The 17,630-nt window shown below is 43.9% G+C and overlaps 4 protein-coding genes across 4 annotated transcripts; 1 reads left to right on the forward strand and 3 right to left on the reverse strand.

The window, feature by feature from the left end:
- Positions 1-151: 151 nt before the first annotated feature.
- On the reverse strand, positions 152-1,956 carry O0I10_002703 (uncharacterized protein; the record flags this gene model as incomplete). The annotated part of the gene is made up of 2 exons (XM_058482783.1): positions 152-255; positions 315-1,956. 2 exons carry the CDS (start codon positions 1,954-1,956, stop codon positions 152-154), a joined length of 1,746 nt encoding a protein of 581 aa, XP_058346350.1.
- A 2,963-nt stretch (positions 1,957-4,919) lies between these two features.
- Positions 4,920-8,362, forward strand: O0I10_002704 (uncharacterized protein; the record flags this gene model as incomplete). Its single annotated transcript, XM_058482784.1, has 14 exons — positions 4,920-5,005; positions 5,072-5,189; positions 5,245-5,396; positions 5,459-5,570; positions 5,627-5,807; positions 5,864-5,928; positions 5,995-6,165; positions 6,218-6,605; positions 6,673-7,092; positions 7,153-7,323; positions 7,386-7,504; positions 7,563-7,979; positions 8,051-8,194; positions 8,267-8,362. 14 exons carry the CDS (start codon positions 4,920-4,922, stop codon positions 8,360-8,362), a joined length of 2,640 nt encoding a protein of 879 aa, XP_058346351.1.
- A 508-nt stretch (positions 8,363-8,870) lies between these two features.
- Positions 8,871-10,658, reverse strand: O0I10_002705 (uncharacterized protein; the record flags this gene model as incomplete). Its single annotated transcript, XM_058482785.1, has 6 exons — positions 8,871-9,363; positions 9,436-9,635; positions 9,717-9,821; positions 9,886-9,937; positions 10,009-10,264; positions 10,337-10,658. The coding sequence occupies 6 exons, from the start codon at positions 10,656-10,658 to the stop codon at positions 8,871-8,873; spliced, it is 1,428 nt and encodes a 475-aa protein (XP_058346352.1).
- A 526-nt stretch (positions 10,659-11,184) lies between these two features.
- O0I10_002706 (uncharacterized protein) lies at positions 11,185-15,407 on the reverse strand (the record flags this gene model as incomplete). The annotated part of the gene is made up of 10 exons (XM_058482786.1): positions 11,185-11,211; positions 11,268-11,346; positions 11,402-11,481; positions 11,540-11,675; positions 11,747-13,399; positions 13,469-13,823; positions 13,917-14,088; positions 14,155-14,964; positions 15,020-15,186; positions 15,266-15,407. The coding sequence occupies 10 exons, from the start codon at positions 15,405-15,407 to the stop codon at positions 11,185-11,187; spliced, it is 3,621 nt and encodes a 1,206-aa protein (XP_058346353.1).
- Between the last annotated feature and the right edge of the window lie 2,223 nt (positions 15,408-17,630).

A 17,630-nucleotide genomic window follows, 5' to 3' on the forward strand; every position in this document is an offset into this window, starting at 1 on the left:
AGAGTAAGATGTTTATAAAGATACACATTGGAATCATGGAGGAGTAGGGAGGGATGATATAATGATAATGGTACAGCGCTATACATGCATGTGGGAAAATGGATGATGTGAGGTGGGAGGGGATATCATTTACAGTGGGATGCTGTAAAATCTAGTATTGGAACTCCTCGCAATGCAAATGTGGAAGGTATCCAGGTCGTGTAGCAGACGCCACGGCGTTTTTGATGCTTGCATTAAAGCTGGCAGGACCACATGCTATATAACAGGATTAGTTTTCTATATATACAACAACAGCAAACAATTTGACTACATACCAAAGATGCCAGGTTCACGTCCACCAGCTTCCTTGAATAAAGCACGAACATCCATGCGAGATCCAAACACCACACGAGGCTTGGGGGCATCTTCATCTTGCACGTGATCATCATCCACATTGGAAAACATGCGACTACCTTCACCATCCAATGATGCGGCTTTCTCAGTAGGGGGAGTAGGCAATTCAATGATGTTGTCAGCGCCTTGCTTGTTCGTTTCGGTCACATACAAAAGAACATGGACATGTGGCAAGTCATATTTGAGTTGCATTCGTTTGCGAGCATGTTCAAAATCCACAAGGAGTTGCTGCAACTCGGCATAAAACCATTCAAGCTCACCAACATGACGTACGGACCAAGCAAAGTAAATGTCCTTGGAGCGAATCGATTGTTGTTGGGTCATCATGCCACCTTCCAATAGTGTCAAGCCAAGCTCACGTACAAGTCGCATAGGGAATGTGACGCCAGCACCAGCACCCATGAGCAACAAGGTATCATGATGAGTGAGCATTTCAGTGGGATCCAAATCAGGTGATCCGTTGCCATAAGGACCAGCAATAAATGCGGGCCATTCTTCACCTTGTTGAGCGAGTTTGTATAGCTTGCGAGTAAAGTTGCCACGTACACATGCATACATTTCAATCATGTCACATGCATTGTCTTCCGTTTTGCGGTGTACACTGGTGATGGTGAATGGATGCCATTGGACATAGGATACCTTGGGCAAGCTGATGTAAACATGTTGACCAGGACGGTGGGTGATAGGACTTGAAAGACGTAATGACAAGCGTGTACAACCATGTGGGAGCACTTCAACACGTGCACGACCAATACGCGACTTTACAAACCAGCCTGTAAGTGCATTGACGCAGTAACATAGCAAGCCCGCAAAAAAGTAACGCATTGCATAAGGTGTATGCTTGGCAATAGCGCCCAAAAATCCAAAGCCGACAAGGTGGGTGACGAGGAATAGCTCATGGCAGTAGCGTCTGATGGGATATAAGCTTGTGACAAAGACAAAACATAGGCAACCATAGCCAGCAAGACCATGCTGCACCTTTTCAGTGGCAAGTTTTTCTTTCAGGAACCATGAGAATCTTGACCAATTTTCAAGCATGTAGGCCATGTGTACTGTTGCCAACACAACAATGGCTGTTGCCAAGGTGCGATGTAAAAAGTTGAGTTTCACGTGTGAGATGCCTGTCAACAATGCCATAGCCGAGTTTTTGCCAGTCGACGCCAACATGAATGGAACAATCGAAATCGCCAAAAAGCCTGCACGATTTGAATTGATAGCTAAATCCGTTTGAACCAATAATAAAGGTACAGCCGTGGTCACCAATGCGAGAATCAACAAAATAGCACCAACAGGTGGTAATACAGGTGTAAGACGAGATCGGCTGCTACCCAAATTGAGCGTGTAGCTGCACTTGTTGACGACATAGCGTTCCAATCGGTTGTATTTGCCGAAAAATGACGAGTGGCGAATGTATGTAATAGATTGGGCTACATGTCGTAGAAAAAGTACAAACGTAAGGCCTGAAATGACGCCAGCTAAAGCACCTGCGTAGGGTATATTAGCATTCCAAGGTGTCGATTCATCAATCGCACCATGACTAGAATGATCCATATTCATATCCATCCTGAGAATGAAGGGTGAAAGAATATGTACAAAGGGAGGTAAAAGAGAAAAAGAGAGAGAGAAAGAAAGAAAGACTAAAGAAGTTTGAAACAAAGTTGTGGTGCTTAAAATCGGTCTGTTGATCGGCCATCCAAGTTATGGTGTCCAATCGGGAACCGTTTCAGAGCAAAAAGCTCTCATTTTCTTCGCTTTCTAGATTTGTTACTAGGTACCGCCATTACACAACTTTAAAAAATCCATGCAATGTGGACTACTTGTAGCAATCCATCATACGATGATGAAAAAGAAAAGAATGCCATATGCACCCTCACAAGCAGGATGCATGAAAAAAGGATCTACAAGCTGCAGAGGAATAATTTCTGGATTTGTTCATATGCAACTTTGTTGCCTTCTCATCGCGTTTTGTTGTGCATGCAGCCACTGTGGTCCATGCACCCATACATTATCGAATGACCTGGGTACCATCGGAAAAAAAGGAATGTTATCACTGGATCTGGAATACCAGATCTCGTTATTATTGAGATACTACGCGCTTTCTTGTAGCAGCTGGTACAAGAAAAATCCCTTCGGCGACTCGATTGATATGGTTGCATAGCATCCTACTAGAAAAGAATAAACACCTTCGCCCTGAGATAAATGCACTGGGGCTACTTTTATTATGCTGTGCACAGTGATACATGGTCAGTGGATGCTCGGAGTCCATTAGCCAATCAAGTAATTTTGCTGCTGAGGCGGTCAAGCGGGACCAGCTAGTTACATCTCTTTTATTATAAACAAGCACAGCAGTAAGAGAAATAAAGTGACATCCTCAAAAGGTGGTTACGAGCAATTTAATAGGGCAATTTACCTAACCGATTACTAATCACCATGGCACATTACTATACGCAGGAGATTACTTGGTCATAGGAATAGCTTACTCAACGCGCCGTACAATTGCAGCAGGTAAGTTCACTTCACTCATTCCTGCAAGAAAGGCACATTAAAGTGGCACGAGCATGGTTTTATTCGATGGTGCTGTTATTGATTCTATAGAGGTATCCATGGCAAACGTTGTGATAGTAGTAGGGTCCGATAGCCCTGAATGCGTGTAATTGTATTCTCCAGAGGAGTCATTCCTTTATTAGCATACGACTTGTAACATTGATGTCATGGCACACCAAGTTGGGGCCACGCTAGAGGCACTTGATGATATTGCTGCGTGGCTACATATGGGTATAGCTTTTGCTCATTGTTCATCTTTCGCCGGGGCCCATAATACAATGGCGTCATGAGGCAGGCCATATGCCGTAAGGTTGAGCTTTTTGATGTAAGAAGCCACGGATTGCACTCGCATCCCATATGGCTTCGAGACAAGCGTAAGGTTGGCATAGAGTTTGAGCCTTGAGACTCATGGTCAACAGCCGTTATAAACTCCCGCTTTCCTAGTAGCACATTCATGTTATTAGCATCCTCATCTTCTGAAGAATCCTCGTAAACAAGCTTACCCGGGTCAATCCCAACAAGTCGATTTTATAGCCACTCATGATCCATCTTTGGGAAGACTAAATGAATGATATGAGAATACAGCTTATCATCGTTTGGATCAAAACATACGGGTCGATGAAATTTTCGAAGACCTCTTCTTGTTGATGGAACATGTTCGTGGCGAGTACACAATAAAGAAAAGTTGAGCCGTGTTGCCGTAAGCAGGCTCGATGACCCCCAACAATGACTAGAGCAGATGTCTCCTGAAAGGGTATCCATTGGTTTTGTCGCCGCGGCTTTGGGATCGGCCATAGATCGCCATGAAAGGCTGGTGCGATGAAAGTATGTAACTTGGCCAGCACGCAACCCCTTCAAAAAATCCGCGTTGGTATTTTAATGCCGCGCATGGGGTTTCCTTCTGCGAAGATGGATATCACCAACGCTTGTAGGGAGAAAAGATTCAGCCCGCGTATGGTTATATCTTAGGTTACTACCCAATCCTAGTTGTCCAAACCGCAATGGAGCATTTGGGTTGTATCATCTTGTGGGGACATCCGAATGGGGCCTCTTTGTAATCAACCACAGCCTCGACAACAAAGAAATCCTCAAGCAGAATGAAGTCGTCTTCTGCTTGCAGGGATACAAGAAGCATGTAATCGCTCTCTTTTTGGAAGCGGCCCACTACTCAAAAGACATCAATATACGATTATGGAAGGTGAAAAACACAACAATGATAGCCACATACGTATACCACTAATGATGGGATTGAGCATCGCCAAGACGACGCCTCATAATGAGCACTCAAAGACAACACCCATGAGCACATAAAGCAAAGAAGGACTATAACGACAGGGATGTCAAATGTATGAGTATCCTCGATTCATGGCATGGCAAAGAAGGCTTGTTGTATGGATACTTACCACATAGAAGGCCACCTACTCTGATTATCGCTCATGAGATCAGCCTGTATTATAGCTGTTGCGCGGACTCTTCTTGATGGTATATGCAATCAAATAGACGAAAGAGATGTTTGATAATTGTGGGCGATGGCAACATTGCTTTTATTTACATGGGCGTGGGAATTGCTGTCCAATCAAGGAAAAAAGGAGGTTGTGATTTGATTGTCTGATGAGCTGAACAAAGAAGTAGCGATATCGACAACAAGAAGTGTTGATGAATCCACCTCCATTCCGCCTTGAAAAGGGGTATCTCTTTGTATGAATCCAAGTAGGTCGCTTTCATGAAAACCAAAGTGATTTGTGTAATTGAAAATGATCGTTGTCAAATGTGTCAAGCATAGTTGTCAATGGATCAAGCATAGTGGTTATACTCGATTTGGCAAGTTGACGGGAGAAGAAAAAGCCACGATCGCGTGTGTTGCGGCGGATGTCTCGCGTGGTGTCAGAAAGCGCGCTCTCGCGTATAATTGTAGGTGCCTGAAACTCCTCTCTTTTTCTTTCTTCCTCGTTCCCCATTCCTTTGTCAACGACCGGCAAACAATGAGCGCTCGAGAAACCGGTTCCTTATCGACTACTTCAGCACACACTTATGGCCACACTTCGATCGTATACAAGAGCAATGGAAGGTACAGCAATGCACACACACACACGTCGTTCAAAAGAAGAGGGGCATCTCATGCTTGTTTTTGCAGTGAAATCATAACCGGTGGCAACGACTCGCTTGTTCATGTGTACAACGTCAACGACATTACGGCTGAACCCACAGTGATAACAGAGCACACCGAAGCCGTCATTACGCTTATTTGCAACGTACGTATGGCTGATAGCCCATATAAAGATAATGGATATTGATCAATGCATATAGAAAGAAGGCTTTGTCAGTGCTGGTGAAGATGGTGCCGTGATCCATTATCGCAACAATACCAACGCCTTTGATAAATATCTGGCAAGAAGCACAGTGCCTGTACGATGTCTCTCTTACAGTGCCAATGGTACCAAGGTTGCAGTGGCTTCAGAGTAAGTAGTAGGATTGGATTGGAAGGAAATGGGCAAATGGGCTCATATATATGGTATAATAGTGAAGATGTCATTCGCTTGATCTTGATCCAGGATATCACCAAGGTTGTCGCTTTGTATGGCCATAAAAAGACTGTCAAGTGCGTAGCCCATTCGCCAGTGGATGATTATTTGGTATGATATAACATGGCTTCATGGCGAGTGAATGGCTACTGATACGTGGATGATAGCTGTCTTCGGATTGTGATGGCGATGTTCTTATTTGGGATTTGAATCATTCGGATGGTGTGCCCAAGGCTGTCAAGACATTGAATGGTGCTGTCACCAAGGCTGACTCGGAATCCAACATTTTGGGAACAGTGGCATGGAGACCTGATGGTAAACAATTTGCGTTTGCTGGTCGGATCTTTGGTATGTATCAAAAGCATGATTCTCAACACCGTGTGTTGACGTTATTCTTTATGTAGATATTTGTGTCTACAATACCAAGGGATGGAGCAAGGTTGCGTCATTGGAAGATGGCCATTATGATGTGAGTATTTATCTATTGGAATCTTGAAGGAGATCATGTGACTTATTACGGTGGATATCAATATAGGAAATTTCTACATTGGCATGGTCACCAAGTGGTCATTATTTGTGCACGGCTGGCAGAGACAAGCAAGTGATTATTTGGCACGTGGAACAAAAAAAGATTCTTGCCAAGCGTGACAGCAAGGATGTTGTATCAGGAATTGCATGGAGTCCCACAGAGAATCAGCTTGCATTTGTAAGTACACGAATCCCATCCGCTTGATAACGACTAAGTTGGGGTTGCATAGACCGATTGCCAAGGACAACTATCACTGTGGAAGAATCCTATCGATACCAATGGAGGATTGCCTCATCCTGCAAAACGACAAAACGCCATCGATGAATTGGACAAGCTTTTTGATGAGGACATGTCACAGCTCAACATTGGTGAACGTTCAAAGCCAAAGTCAAAACCCAAGAATGATCTTATTGATGGTGAAGCTGAGGACGATGCTGGTGATGATGATGATGGTGACGATCTTGAGGATCAAGGTGAAGATCTCGAAGGCGATGTTGAGATGATGTCAGATATGGATGATTTTGTCATTGATGACGATGGCGCTGGCTATGTGGAAGAACGTAATGGGGCTGCTGGCAGCCGACCAGGTGCTATGGTGCGTACAGCTACATCACGAGGTAAGACCTGCAACCAACAACCGAAAAAGAATGATACAGCGTTATTCATTGCATGGGCACAATTTAGGTCCTGTTCATCGACTCACTGAACAACCATGTTTTCAACCTGGTGCAACATCGTTCCGTAATATGGATCCAACGAATCCAAGTATACCACGCGAGGGCGAAAGAAGATATTTGGCTTTCAACATGTTTGGCGTTGTTTACACCATCTATCAAGGCACACATTCGGTTGTCAGCGTTGAATTCCACAACCAATCCAATCATCGCAACTTTCACTTTTCCGATTACATGCATTATACGATGGCAGCTATTGGCGAAGAAGGCGCTGTGTTTGCCGTAGCTGGTGGTGACAGCAAGCCTGTGGATGATGATATTGAAGACAATGAAACAGCCAAAGCGTCTGTATTGCATTATCGACCTTTGAGTAATTGGGCTGGTGGATCAGAATGGACCGTCTATTTACCGCCTGGCGAGGATGTTGAGAGTAAGCATTTGTCTCCTGCAAAACACTAGCTTTGTTTTGGTTAATGAATGTGATGATTAGGTGTGGCCATCAACAATGGCTCTGTGATTGCAGCCACATCAGCCGGCTATGTTCGAATGTATACCATTGCAGGTGTTCAAATTCATCTCTTCCGGCTTGAGAATATTGTCAGCATGGTTGGTCACGGCTCATTGGCTATGTTTGTTTACAAACTCGGCACCAGCTTTGATGGTAATTATTATTATAGGATGTATATTGGGGATGAGGATGATTAATAACGTGCAACATTATAGGCTATCAAAATTTAGAATTCATGTTGATGGATACGCTGTCACAGGATGTTATACAAAAGGACAGGCTACCCCTTCAGAGGAACACTCAGCTTACTTGGATTGGATTCAGTGAAGCAATGGTAGGTTGCTATGGAGATGATCAATATCAATCAAGGGTATACTAATTGGATGATATAGCAAGCTGCCATGGCCGATTCTACGGGTGTCGTCAGTGTTTTGCATCGCCAAAGGATGATGGGACAATCCTCGTGGGTACCAATATTTGATGGAGAAGCTGTTGCACATGCACACCAACGCACAGAACGTTACTGGCCTATTGGATTGATGCGAAACGAATTGATGTGCCTTGTGGTCAAGGGTAGCAACAAGGCACCTTATTTCCCACGACCACCTGTTGATAATGTGGGATTGAGAATGCCAACGACGCACTATGAGACCGAAGTTGGACAATTGGAAGAAAAGCATTTACGTATTCACTACATGACGTTACACGAAAAGGCCGAGCAACAAGCAGCAGGTCTTGAAGATGAGTACGATATGGAGTTTAGTGCCACCGATTTGGAAATGGACAAGGCTTTGCTCAGCTTGATTCAGGTAAAAAGAAGGATTGTTGAAACATTCACATCATCCTCCCATGCTCACCTTTTTTCGTTTTTCTTTTAAAGCTTGCATGCAAGGACGACAAATTGCAACGTGTATTGGATTTGGCCTATGCCCTCCATAGTGGACGATCCGTAGACGCTGCCATCAAGATTGCGACGCATCATAAACTTACCACACTCGCAGAGAAAATCATGCAGATCAAAGAGGTAAGCTTGTGCGTGTGCGTGTGTGTGTGAAACAACTGTGCTAGTGTAACTCACACATTCCCCATTCCATAGCAAAAATTCATGGACAATCACAACAATGCTGGCACTCTTCGACGACGCTCACTATCCAATGATGACGATTACATGAGCAAGCGACCAAGGATCTAATCAACATTGACACCATTTGCTTTTACTCGCTCTCTCACTCTCTCTCATACATGCTGAACGCGTTTCTTCATTTGTACATACATATAATATTCACGTACTATTAGTAAAAAGGTAAAAGGAAGGGTACACAAGATTAAGATGTTTGTGTGAGTAATGCTGGGCATATGAAAAAGTGAATGGGATATGATGTGGGGGTGTTGGTGTGTGTGTGTGTGGGTGTATGATGACCATGACGATTCATTCGGGCGGGGAAGGTTAGCTTCTTTTTTTCTTGTGATTCATCATCATGATTACCCTGTGAAAACATTTTGCAAGAGTTTTTCCTCCACCGTTTGGGATCCACGTCGCCTTGGATGATGACTTGAAGAAGAGGAGGATGATCCTTTACTAGAATGGGAGCTCTTGCTGGTGGCACTATGACCAGCGGTGGATACTTTCCTTGAAGAAGAATTATGATGGTTGTTGTTGTTGTTCCCAACTGCTATTCCAGGAAGGTATGTATCTGTTACTACCGCCATAATTGGATAGGAGTCATGAAGGAAGTGACGGGCAAGGGATGTTGTTCCTTACGATTATTCTGTTGCCGAAGATGAGCTCGTTTCTCCATTGCCTTGGTAATCACTTTGACCCAGTCGTGTGGTTGTGGTGTGCGTAGCACATGGATCGTGGGTGCAATGTCCGTATCATGATCAAAAACGGTGATCTGGATAGCACCAGCAGGTTCCCCATCCCCGGGTAATACAACAATACGTGCAATGTGATCTAAATCGATATGGTTCTTGTATTGCAAGGTCGACTTGTTGGATTGTTTTCTTGTCAACGTATTGGTAGAAGGTCTTGCAAGGACGATCATGTCGCTGAATAAAATAATCGTGCGTGGCTCTAAACGCGTAGGTGGTTGATGCAAAATGAAGCGACGATGGGCTTTGATAGTAAACGGTGCACCCGTCAATGCTTGATGCACAAGTACCACTTGGTCCATGTTATCCATTGATTGTAACCTGAGAATAAGTATAAAAGATATGTCAGCCCCCCCCTTGTTCACATTTTCACATGTGTGTAACCATTCTCACGTTGGTTTAAGTTTTTCAGTCGTGCTGATAAACTGCCTTCGACATGATCTTAGGTTGGTATAGTCTGGATGCAAAGGTGGTGTCGCTTCGTATAATTTGGAAACAAGCTGTGTATATCGGCTAGGACATCCTGCAGGTACTTGGAGCAAGGATAAGAGTGTTTTTCCTTGATGCACCCCTGTAAGCTCATTCTGTGCATTCTGTTGTACATGTTTGTTTACATTAGTGAGCCATGTGGCGCTGCTGCTGTCATTGTTGTTCCTGCATGCATGCATGCTTACCTCAATAAACTTTTTAAATGGCTGGTATTTTTGTAACTGCTCATGGGTGGCAATAGCCAACCTATAGTTTTCAAAATACGACACATATACTTGTATCGATTGGTGCTATATGACAACATGTTAGGAGAAGATCGGTTTCGAGGAGGTTGAAATCGGATGATGTTCTTACCCAAGTTTGGAAAATGTCGGTCAAGATCTGAGTGGGGCCCCATATCCGAAGCCTGCAGTGTTAAAGAACAGCAAGATTGTGAGTGGGTGGCGGGTAAGTTATAGGGTTCCGCGGGTACTTTACCGATCCTCTAAACTGGTCAAGAATTGATGCTGCAACACTTGTATTTGTTTCATGTTCCCAAAGAGGCACTGTGCCTCTCGTTCAGTGCACGGTGGTTTTCGTGTACCAAGCAGATCAAATGAATTGTTTTTGGCTCCAGCCATAAGAGGCTTGTAAAATTGTGTCATGATAAGGTCCAATGCTTCACAATACGCTTTTTCGGATTGATGGATTTGTTCAATAATGTGATGTCGTTTACGGTGTTGTGCTTCGTAATCTTTATAATAATAATGGGGCTGTGTCAGAAATTACAAGGTACATTGTTGTTGTTGTTGTCATGGCAACCCACCCAATAACCCCTTGTCGTCATCGTCAACATAGCCGAGATCATCAAGAATCGCAAGTTGATCAGTGTTTACGTTTTGGTAGTTGATGACAACGCTCGTGCGAGAAGGTACGTCGGCAAAGGTACTCGATGTACCAGCAGGGCTGAGAGAGTCATTGATAGAATTGGAATCACCCGTATTGGTGCTCACGTTGCTGCGGATGCTAGGTTGTTTACTAGAAGATGCTTTTGAGCTGCTGCTGTTATTGCTGGTAGTGGTGCTGCTGCCCGATTTTTTCTCAAGGGATGAAAACGAGTGTAATGCTAATGCTGGTGATATCGACATTTGTATGCAAAGGGGAAAAAGAAAAGAGCGAAAGAAAAAGGGATTCCGAGTCTGGGAACTGAAACAGATAATTTTGACTCTTTTTTTTCCCAACATGAATGTCAGATGATGATACCTTGAGCAACTAGGCCCAAGCGTTTTACAGCCAGCTTCCTGGTACATACCCTTTATTCATATGTACCCTCTCTTTTTTCCTTCTCGATCCCGATCTGGGCAATGGGGTACGATGACTAGGAATTCCATAAAGTGGCACAAAATACCATATCTTTGGGTATCATCAACACGTGTTCAAATGAATTCACAAGTATTATGCTATCCCTCTTAAAGTTGATCGCTATGCATCAATTCTGAAAATACTGTACTTTTAATGGGATCAAGTGGGGTGATGGCGATGATGGTATCATGAATGATGATAAGGGGTGTAAGGGGGGGCTTTGATAAGGAACCGGGTATGTATTAGTGCCAAAATGGCATGGGACATATTACGACGTAAGAGATAAGAATGCAAAAACGGGATACTACGTGCTTAAACTTTGCCCTTGTCAATGTAATCCTACATAAAAACAAGGATCAGCACACGTTTTTCATACTCAAAAGCAAGATGCTTACCGTAAACCGGAACGTTGGATCGGGTTGGCAAAATGGATGGGTGAGTAAAGTGGCTGCTGTGGGCCGTTTGTTGGGATCACTGGATAAAAACAATGTTAAATGATGACTCGTTGCACACACGTACACACACATACATTATGAAGCATTGCGTGAGAAAGTCTTTGCCAATGTCCGAAATGTTCTCAGGGAGCGTTGGAGATTTTTGACAACCAAGCTAAACAAAAAAAGTCAGACAAATAGACATGCATGCAATCTAGTTTTGCGAAACATACATTGTAAAGCGTGGCAATTTGATTGAGTGTGAGCCATGGACGTTGACCCGTAAACATTTCAATGACGGTGCATCCCAAACTCCAAATGTCGACCTTGGCGCTGTAGGGTTCATTCTTGACCACTTCAGGTGCCATCCTATTACGTGCCACCCATGTTAGCTATGATTGCCTACTACAACATCATCACCATGTGTGTGTATCACTTACCAGTAAATAGAACCACGCAACGACATGCGTGAGTTTTCATCATACACCTCATCATAATCATTCTTTTTGGATAAGCCAAAATCGGAAATCTTGCATATGCCATCAGCCTCCACCAGAATGTTAGCTGCCTTGATATCACGATGAAGGATGTTTCTTCCATGGAGATAATTGAGCCCTGCAACGATTTGACGTGTGAAATAGCGTACAAGCGGTTCTTCAAATGCACCTTGTAATGACAATCGACTTGAAATGCTGCCACCGGAAACGTACTCGAGAAAGATATTCACCACGTCATGATCACGTCCATACCCAAGGTATTGAACAATATTATCATGGTCAAGATCACGTAACATGTACATTTCCTGATACAAGGCATCCACCATATCCAGTTGTCGTGTGTCTTGTCGATCGGATTTGGTACGAGGAATCTCAACTTGCTTGACAGCAATCACTTCACCCGTGGCCACATTGAATGCCAAATAGACACGTCCAAACGATCCTTTACCAATAAGCTTGCCTCGAATCCATTGCACAGATTGATTAGGACCATTCGTGGTGCTGCCGTTGTTATCAAGAAACATCATGCTGTTACGATCCCCACTACCACCATTACTACTTGGACTCGGTGTTGTCGTCATATCATCTTGACGTCGTCGTTGTTGTTGTCGTGCAGGCTTAACTTCCACCAAATGCTGACCCCATAATTTGGTACTCTTGCGTCGAAGCATGCCACCTTCCTTAATTTTACGTGCTGTATTGTATTTTTTGCTAGCTTCACGTGCCACAACACGAATGGATTTGGTATGTGTCAGACGTCGTACTACAGGTTGCTGTTGCTGTTGTTGTTGTTGTTGCGGTGTTGCCATGCTGTTGTTGTTGCTATGGACACCATCTTCTTCAACAATGATCTCCTTGTCAAGATCATGATTGTCAAAGTATTGATCCATGTTTTGACATACAACTTCAGCAGGTGGACGTTCACCCCAAAATGCATTCTTTTTGTTACCACCTTGATGATGATGATGAGGGTATCGTGGTGAAGAAGGTGAATGACATGGTGGTTTGGTGGGAGGAACAGCCCATAATTGTGCTGCCGGTTTGGGTACAGCATCCATTGTGGTTGTATGGGATGGTGGAGGTGGTGTTTGTTGTTCTTGTTGTTGTGGGCGAACATGATTAAAAAGATGACGACGATTGAGCATGGGTTCAGAACGTCGTGTCCATAGCTTGTTGCTTCTTTTTTCTTTGGATGATCGTGCATTGTTATCAGCGGTGGGTGTTGCATGGTGATGATGATGATGATGATCATAAGAGATGCTAGGCTCAACAACGACTGCAGCAGTGGTATTGGTCATGATTTGATGATCGCTAGCACGTCGAACCTGTAATGCTGCAGGAGATGGTGCATTTTCATCCAATGGAAATGTCGTAGCTGCCGGTGGATCCGATAATTGTACACCTGTGGGTTCATGATGATAGCCATTATTAGTATTGTTGTTGTTGTTGCTATTGCTGTTTTGGTGATATGAGGTGGTGGGTAAAGCTGCAGTGCTTGTGTTTGCAAACAAAAAGAATGGTTTGGAATTGGGATGGGCAGCAGCAGCAGCAGCAGCAGCAGCAGCATGGTCCGGTAGGAGAATAGGGCTTGATGATCTATATAAACAAGGTTGGCCCGCTGCAAGCATGTGAAATAAGGGATCATCAAGTTGCATGTAAACTTACCCTTGTTGATTGCCACCACTACCACCAACGACAACACCTTTGGGTGTGGAAGGGGTATCTGATGGAGAATGGCCAAGCTCTGGTGTGGATAAGGAATAGGTTGCATTGCCATACAAAGGTGTGGAAGTACAAGTGGTAGGATGTAAATGTGAATGATGAAGGTCAACATTATAATTCATGTGAGATGTTGCAGCAGCAGCAGCAGGTGGATAATTAGTCATGATGTTGTTGGGGTATTCGAATACGGGACAAGATCCAGGATCCAACTTGATTGCACAGACCAATATGCGTTGGTTAGCTGCATGGTCTGCAATAGAGCAAATGGCCAATAGATCTTGTGAAGTCAATGCCATCTCTGCAGGATTAGGGAGAAGTGGAGCGTTACAATTAGCTGCAGTTCAAACTTGAATGATAACAACGCCTATAATTCTCAAAAAACAACACACACCTGGATCCGGACCATTCTCGTGATAATAGCAGTAGCCATCTCGATGCTGCAAAGGAAGATTCATCCGTTGAAGAATCCTATCCTTGAGCGTATCGGCATCCCGGATATCCGTTACCACCACGCTATACCAAGTTTCTCGATCACCTGTTACTTGGATACGAGTATCGGAAAACTATAGCAACCATCGTCATCATTCATTTGCCACTCTCTTGGATACATATAAACAATATTCACGTACCCGTTTGTGAGCCGTCATGGGCACTTTGGTGGCCACGAGATTGTGGTTCATTTCCGGAAGAGCCCCTGAAGATGACGACGATGACAACGTACTTGTTCCTTGTTGTGGTTGGTAATGATGTTGTTGTTGCCCCTTTCTATAATGGTTTCCATTGTTGCTATGGCTACTGGTATTGCTGCTACTTGCATTGCTACTACCCCCAGAACGCCAGTTGGCATAGGCTGCCCAAAACTTGTTTAAGCGATCAGGTGTACGTGACGTTGTTGTTGAAGGTCGGTTATCGGATGCATCCGTAGATAAAGTTTCGTTTTCTGGAGCGTTCATGCGACAAGATGACGTGTTATTGTTATTGCTGCTGGTCGATGTTGAATGCATAAATGTATTGCGTATCTTTGAAATGGCGGACCTTGGTGAATACAGCCGTGTAGGTGAATGATAATGATGATGATGACGATGATGATGACCATTACGAGCAGTAGTAGCAGTGGGCGTTGTCGATGATGATGAAGAAGAAGAGGTAGCTGCTACGGTGCTCGTTGCCACAGGACTTGGAAACTCGATGGATGAAGGAGATGATAAACCGCCACCACTTGCACTTGTGCCACCTGCACTATGTCTAGAGCATGACAAATGGCTAAAACCACTTCCAATATCCTTGATCTCGTATTGAGATGATGATGTGTGGTTGAGAGGTGTTGTTGGAGAGCTGCTACTCGCCAAATGGGCCGATGTGGGTGTATTGGCGGATGTTGGGAAAGAGTTGTGCTCGGTATTGGGATAAGGCTGATGTACATTGGTATTGATGGATATCTATAATCATAATAAAAGTCAATATTTTCATTGTCAAATGTGTTGTTTTCCTTACATTGGTAGGTGTTAGAATACCATCATGAGCAGCAGCAGGTGTGCCCAATGCACGAATATCATTGAGTAATCGTCTTCGTTCAGCGTAGGTGGTTACTCTACGAGGAAGGATCTCAACAAGCTTTGCCAAACTAATATGGAAGAATTCCTTTCCACAGATGCCATGTTCTAGGAGTAAAGTGATCAGCAAATGGGAACATGCGTGTTTGTACACACACGCACACACGCACACACACTCGGAGTTTACCTTGAAAGGTATCAGCAATGTGGCCCCAATTGTGGTCTTGAAGCCAGCGAGTCACCCTTGCCTGATCCCATTCCATGGCGAAATCAGGACCGAAGCATGCTCGAAGGTCGTCCTCAGAGGGTGGTGGGATTTGCTTGAACATGAAAAACGAGGTCGAATAGATCGGAGGGATAAAGTTATCGTTGTAATAGTAATCGGTGGGTGGATGATGATGATGATGATGATGATGATGATGCTGGGTGGTATGTGCGTTGTTGCGTGTAATATTACGTCTCACAAAAGCGGATATGTGGTCGGTGAATGATCTTTATGTATTCCTCGTTCAGTTGAAAGCTCTCTCTCTCTCTATTCCCTCTTTCGAATCAATGATCAAAGGTAGTCAAGGAGAAGAAGGATAAATGTGAAGAGGGGCGGGGGGAGGAGAGAGAGAGAAAGAACAAGTTGAAAGGTTTGGTGGGAGGAAAAGCAGTTAAAAAAGACGGAAAAGGAGCAAAAAATGGCATGTCAAGCATTAAGGGTACCTTCATCCACACGCTTCCACACACACACACATACACCTTTGCTTCTGTGACTATTTCCCCTTTCATGCATGAACTTTCTCTTTGTGCGTGTAGTGCGTGCGTGTGTGCGTGTGTGTGTGTGTAGTTCTTTCTCTCGTTTTGCTTTTACAACCCACCCACTTTCACCCCTTGGTGCACCATGATGCATACATACATTATTGTTGCTTATACACGACAACATGCTCATCCATAGCTGGTAATATTGTATCCCCATTATTCATTGTTATCCAACAAGTGATTGTTTTTGTTGCACCACCACCACCAACATGGGTCTCCTTAAATGATCATCATCATTGTGCTTGTTGTGTGTGTGTGCACATCGAATGGAAAGATCGTGTCAAGAGCTGTTTATTGAGTACAACGTAGTAGTGTTGTTTTTGTTGTTTTGTTTTTGGTGATGATGCATAATACAAACTCTCTTTTTCTCCGTACGTCGTTTTGATGCATGCACGAACACCTTGCATATGTGTGAAAACCAAGTCTCTCGTTTGTATGACCATCACATGAACCTTTCTCTCTCTCTTTCTCTTTCTCAGAAGCGAGCTTGCTCTCACCCATCAATCCTTTGTCTACTCCTCCTCCTGTCATCATTGTGTCATTCCAATACATGTGTGTTGCATGTGGCGTATTGTCCCAGAGTTCTGGATGCAAGGTCGTGCTTTATTTGTGATCCACTATGTCCTTTATGGAAGCTATTGCCAAAGAGAATGTAGCTAGTAGGTGGTGGGGTGGTGACAGTTGGGTTGTGTTGTGTATGATCCATGCAAAAGTCGTTGATCTGGTAGACAAGTAGTAGGACTGTAAGCCAATCATAAGTGGATCCGTTGCCTGGTTGCTGTCTCCATAGCCGTGCATCACCAACCTCTCGTTATCATGATCAAAGCACACATATCAACAAGTCGAACCGTTTTGCTTGTCGTTGCTCCCACAATCGTCGCCATTGCAGCTCCCTTGGGCTTTGTTGCAACTCGTGACATTTGCTGACAATGCGTATCCCTTATGGTGTTGTAATGTCGATCGGTGTCAACTCATTAAACAGAATGGCGATACATGCTGCTCATTGCGGACAAGGCTGGTGCAAAGGTATGGAAGAAAGCAAAGTGAGCGGGGAGTGAGTGTGGATCAGGAAGAGATTCCCACAGCCATTCTACAAACGCAGGATCATTGTCTTTGATAATATAGCCTATACATCCATTCTCTTGCCTACAATGTCGTACTAGTGTAGTAGTAACCCTTTGATCTATGAGCTTATTAAACCTCTTGCTTTTGACAACTTTATTTCCAATGTCTTGTCATCATCCATCTTTAACCAAATCACGGGAACGCATTGCGTAGACATGTAGACAGCACCCACACACGCTATATTTCGAGTAAAGCAGAATACCGCAATCCTTACACTATCCCAACGGAGTCAACCATGACAACAAATCAAAATGATCTTGGTTTAAATGTACCTTGGCTTCATGCAATTCATGCCTTAAATGCTTCCGCCGGTGTAACCATCTATATTCTGGATTGTCAGCCTGAAACCCGCAATCGCACAATACGGGGTGTCTTTGTACAACATCATCCCACAAACGATCCCATCTACATCGTGTGCTTAGATGTTGCCATCCAATAGCCATGAAAAATTTATCGAGTCCCACTATCCGGATATCATACCACCAGCAATTATGGATGTCATTCAACATTTTGGGCAACATCCCAAACAAAAGTGGCAATGTTACAGGTACTTGCGGTAGGTGCGATCACCACAAAGATAAGAAACGTAAATCGAAGCACCCTATGTTCTTCAAACAGCAATC

This window comes from Lichtheimia ornata, assembly GCF_029851405.1.
Source record: "Lichtheimia ornata isolate CBS 291.66 chromosome Unknown scaffold00008, whole genome shotgun sequence".
In the NCBI taxonomy this organism is placed as follows: Eukaryota; Fungi; Mucoromycota; class Mucoromycetes; order Mucorales; family Lichtheimiaceae; genus Lichtheimia; species Lichtheimia ornata.